A 5,236-nucleotide genomic window follows, 5' to 3' on the forward strand; every position below is an offset into this window, starting at 1 on the left:
TTCAATTTTATAACCATAGTTTTAACTTGCCCAATAAAAATAATTATTATAAAAAAAAAACAATAATATTATAATAGAAAACTAAAATAAAATAAAATTTAATAATATAATATTATATAATATTATATAATATTATAATATTATATAATATTATTAAAATTATATAATTACAATATTATATAAATTCAATTAGTGAAATGAATACATTCGTTTTTTAATATTTTATTTTTTTTTTTTTAAATTTTTTTTTTTAAATTTTTATAAAAACACACCCTTTTTTTATTTTTTTTTTTAAAATAGTTTTTTTTCGTTTTTAAAATTAAATATAAAATAAAAAAAATGGAAACAGCAACCAGTGGCACAGAAATTGTAAATGAACAATTAAATAATTTAGATATCAATAAAAAAGAAGAAGAGGAAGTTGATACTACTGACAATAAAGAAGAAAATGTATCTACTACAGAGGAAACTAAATTATCAAAAGGTCAAAAGAAAAGATTAAAAGAAAAGGAAAAGAAATTAAGACAAAAACAAGAACAAGAATCTGGTGTTTCATCAACACCAGCTGTTGTTGCTAAACCAGAGCCACCAAAACCAGAAACTGCAGAAGAGAAATTCAACAGACAAATTGAATGGGCAATTTATCAATTGGTTTTAGGTCAACAAAGAAAAGATACTACTAAAGAACAATGTAAATTATCATCATCATTATCATTATCATCATTATTATTATTATTATTATTGGCATTTGGATACTAATGTATTAACATTCAATTTTATTATTATAGTTAAAGAGTCAGAAACAATTATTAATAAATTAAAATCAGATAAAATTCATGATGCTAGAAAAATTCAAATTATGCATTCAGTTTTCGGTAAAAATTTAGATAAAGTTATGAAGCAATATCCATTACCAAAAAAACCAGTTGTACAAGCTGCTACTAAACCAGAATCATCACCATCACCAGCATCATCAGCAGAATCAACTACAACCACTGCATAATCATCAAATAAGTGAAATAACAATATGAAAATATAAAAAATAATTTTAAAAAAATAAAAATAAATTGTATATAGTAAAATTTGGTTAAAATGAATGTTAAAAAGACATTCATATGTAATTATTAAAATATAATATAATATAATTATATTTTTTTAGGTGTAAACTTTTATTTGTACAATTAAATGCTTAGGATATGTTATATTCTATTTTAATTCTATATATATTTTAGGATGCATCGTTATCGTTATTATTATTATTATTATTATTATTATTATTATTATTATTATTATTATTATTATTATTATTATTATTATTATTATTATTATTATTGTTATATTTCATCTTCAAGTTCTAACGATTTTCTAACTGTTCTATGAACTTTATCTCTAAATTGTTTTTTATTATCTCTCCACATTCTTGCTGCTTCTATATTTGCTGGGCTTTCTATATTCTAAGTTTATTTTAATATTAATGTTAATGTTTTTTCTTTATGAAAATTAGAATCTATGGTTTTATCTACTTACTGGTTCTGATAACATTGATACAACAGATAATAAAATTTTTTCGACTGATTGAACAGGTGACCATCTTTCGACACTACTTTCATAATGATTTGGGTCATCACCAGGTGGATGTAATATACTTATACAAACTTCACCATTGGGATAAACTTTTTATTTTATAATATATGTTAAAAAGAGTTTAAAAAGTGATTATTAATAGTAGTATTGATACTTACCATTTGGATGAAACATTTCAGATAAAAATTTCATTTTTGGTGGATTTAAAGGATAATCGGTAGGAAAGGTTAAAACTGCAGTAAATAAACCGTTTTCATAGTCTGTATCTGGGGGTCCCATAATAACTGCGTCCCAAATAAATAAATTTTCTTCATCAGTTGGACCTGCTATAATACCTTCTGGTGGGTTTAATGTTAAATCTTTATATTCTTGAATTAATCTTTTATATGCTGTCATTATTTATTTATTTATATTTATTATTATTCCTATTATTACTTTATATTATTATTTATTTCTGTTTTTTATTATTTTAGTGTGTTGTTTTAGTATTACTATTTTAAGTATATAAAAATTTAAATAACACCTAAAAATTATTATTATAAAAACAGTTTAATGTCGTCCAACTTCACAATGTATAGTTTTTTATTTTTTTTTTTTTAATTTTTTTTTTAATTTTTTTTTTTGATAACTTTAACAAAGTGTTAAATAATAATTATGTTGACTGCAGTTGAGTGGAGGTTTTTTTAATTATTATTATTATTATTATTATATTATATTATTTAAATTAAATAAAAAAATAAAAAAAATATTTAAATATTTTTTTTAAAATTTTTTTTTTTTTTTAATTTTTTTTTTTAAATTTAAAAATTTTTTTATTTTTTTTTATTTTTTAAATTTAAATAAATCATTATTATTATAATAATTTTTTAAAATATTAAAATGGCAGATAATAACAAAAAATTAGCAGTCAGTATTTTACAATTCTTAAAAGAATCAACTACAAACGATTCAGATAGTGCTGAAAGTATTCAAGTTGCTGTTGAATGTATCAGAGATGTTTTTGGCGTCGATGAAAAGGATACCTCATTACAAGTTTCAACTCCATTATCCACAATTTTTGAAAATTACTTAAATAACAATACTTCAGCTTCCACCACCAGCACTACTACCACCACCACTAAAAAATCAAAAGAAGAATTACTTGAAAAAGCCTACTCTGAAATCCCAGCAGAACTCTTAGATTCATTCAAACAATTTATAAATATAATTGAACAAAAAGGTGCCTTTAATAACCCAGATCGTAAGTAATAATAGTTTAAAACCAACATCAATAATAATAATAATAATAATAATAATAATAATAATAATAATAATAATAATGATAACTACACCATAATCATACAATAGATTTGTTTATAAAATACTAATAATTATTTTTATTTTTTAAAGAAATTGAACCAGTTTTAAATGCATCAAAACAAAAATTCATTGAAAGTAAAAAGAACGAAATTAAAGCAATTGCAGAAAAAATTAAAGTTGAAGGTAATAATAAATTAAATGAAGGTGATACTAAAGGTGCTCTCGAATGTTACAATAAAGCCATTCTTTATGACGATTCAAATGCAATTTATTTTGCCAACAGAGGTGCAACCTACGCCACATTAAAGATGTACAACGAAGCTATTTCAGATTGTAAAGAAGCCATCAAAAGAAATCCAAAGTATGGTAAAGCTTATAATAGAATGGGTTCAGCCTATGCTTCATTAGGTAGTTATGAAGAAGCCATCGATGCCTATCAAAAAGCTGTCGATATTGAACCAAACAATGAAACCTTCAAAGCATCTTTATCTGCTGCCCAAAAATTCGCTCAAAATGGTGAAGAAGAAGATAATGGTATGGGTGGTTTAGGAAATATTCCAGGTATGCCAGATCTCAGTGGTATCGACATTAACGGTTTAATGAGCAATCCAATGATTAGAAATATGGCCAATCAATTCATGCAAAACCCACAAATGGCTGAATCATTAAAGAATGGTGACATTGGTAGCATGTTAAACAATCCAGAAGTTTTAAATATGATGAAGATGTTTGGTAAAAAATAAAGAAATTACTCCAAAAAGATAATAAATATATAAACTTTTTACCAAAATAAAAAAACCTTAAAAAAATATAATAAAATACATAAACTAAAAAAAAAACTAAAAAATTTCAAAAAATTAAACTTATAAAAAAAAAGAGGTAATAAAAATTGATATAAATATCTTGTTTTATATACTTATTTTTACTTTTTTTTTCTTTATAAATCTAGAATATGGATTATATAAATTTTATCAAATAAAAGAAGTCATAAATAGGAATGATGATATTTTCTTAAAAACTATAATTATTTAATAATTATTAAAACTATTTTGCCCCATTAAAAGTAAAAAATTATATAAAGAAAATTATGCTTTTAAATTCAATTTAATGGGCTATTTTCAAAACTTTAATTAATTTTGGTAATTAAAAATTAAATTTTTAAAAACTAAAAATATAAAAAAAAAATTTAAAAAAAATATAAAAAAAATATTTTATTATTAACACACAATAATTTTTAAAAATTGAATTAATTATTATTACCCCCATTTCTAAAAAATGAAAAATACGAAACACATAATACTATAATAGAAAATGTTTATTCAAAATTTACATAATATTAGTATCCATTGAATATTTATTACAATTAAAAAACTATGAGTATGGTTTTTTTTTTTGTTTTTTCTAAAGCTTTCTCTACTCTTTAAAAAAAAAGTTTTTATTTTATTTTAAAACAACTTTTTAGAAAGATAAAAACAAAAATAAAAACTATATAAAGAAAAAATACAAAAATAATAATTTTAAATACAAAATTTATATTTTTATATTCATCCTTTAGAAATACATTTTTTAATAATTTTTTTAAAATTTTTATAATTTAACAATAACAATAAAAATAATAAAAATAATAATTATAATAGATATATAAATTAATTAAAATTAGAATAGTATTTTTTTTTTAATTAATTTCATATTTCACAAATTATAAAAATAATCATTATAAATCAAAAAACCTCATTGTTAAATGTTTATTATAAAAAATAATTTTTATAATAAATACTATAATACCGATATTTTCAAAAACAAAAGGTTTATTTATAATTTATAGTATACTTTACCTTTTATGGAGTAAGTTTAATAATTATCGTATATTAAAAATAATTTTATATGTTTTTCTTTAGTTTTAAAAAAATAGCAAAAATAATAATATTTCTTACTATTAATAGTAGTAGTAATATTTAATATTTATTTTTATCGTGTTGTGTGTGTCTTTTAAAAAAAGCAATAGATAATTACAACAAAAATTCCATCACCTCATTCCATTATAAAAGAATTACAATATAAAAAAATATTATATATATAGAAAAAATTAATATTTAATTAATTTAATTAAAATAATAATATTAATTAAATTATTTGTGGTTTATTTATTTATTTTTTTAAATAATTTATATTATGTGTGTGTTTTTACATTAAATTTTTTTTTTATTTTTTTTATTTTTTTTAATTTATTATTTCATTGGATAATCAAATATTATTTATTTTTATTTTCATAATTAACTCCCATCCAATTTAAAATTATTATAAAAACACACCCCAACATCCTTCTCAAGAATCAATATTATAATAATTTAAA

General features: G+C 19.9%; 3 protein-coding genes across 3 annotated transcripts; 2 read left to right on the forward strand and 1 right to left on the reverse strand.

Annotated features, from left to right (window-relative positions):
* Positions 1 to 339: 339 nt before the first annotated feature.
* Positions 340 to 1,003, forward strand: DICPUDRAFT_90978 (uncharacterized protein; the record flags this gene model as incomplete). Its single annotated transcript, XM_003295107.1, has 2 exons — positions 340 to 691; positions 789 to 1,003. The coding sequence occupies 2 exons, from the start codon at positions 340 to 342 to the stop codon at positions 1,001 to 1,003; spliced, it is 567 nt and encodes a 188-aa protein (XP_003295155.1).
* Positions 1,004 to 1,085: 82 nt separating this feature from the next.
* DICPUDRAFT_51920 (uncharacterized protein) lies at positions 1,086 to 1,863 on the reverse strand (the record flags this gene model as incomplete). Its single annotated transcript, XM_003295109.1, has 3 exons — positions 1,086 to 1,454; positions 1,528 to 1,673; positions 1,743 to 1,863. The coding sequence occupies 3 exons, from the start codon at positions 1,861 to 1,863 to the stop codon at positions 1,335 to 1,337; spliced, it is 387 nt and encodes a 128-aa protein (XP_003295157.1). The 3' UTR covers positions 1,086 to 1,334.
* A 600-nt stretch (positions 1,864 to 2,463) lies between these two features.
* Positions 2,464 to 3,742, forward strand: DICPUDRAFT_51923 (uncharacterized protein; the record flags this gene model as incomplete). The annotated part of the gene is made up of 2 exons (XM_003295108.1): positions 2,464 to 2,824; positions 2,974 to 3,742. 2 exons carry the CDS (start codon positions 2,464 to 2,466, stop codon positions 3,624 to 3,626), a joined length of 1,014 nt encoding a protein of 337 aa, XP_003295156.1. The 3' UTR covers positions 3,627 to 3,742.
* Positions 3,743 to 5,236: the final 1,494 nt, after the last annotated feature.

The sequence above is a fragment of the Dictyostelium purpureum genome, assembly GCF_000190715.1.
Source record: "Dictyostelium purpureum unplaced genomic scaffold DICPUscaffold_752, whole genome shotgun sequence".
In the NCBI taxonomy this organism is placed as follows: domain Eukaryota; phylum Evosea; class Eumycetozoa; order Dictyosteliales; family Dictyosteliaceae; genus Dictyostelium; species Dictyostelium purpureum.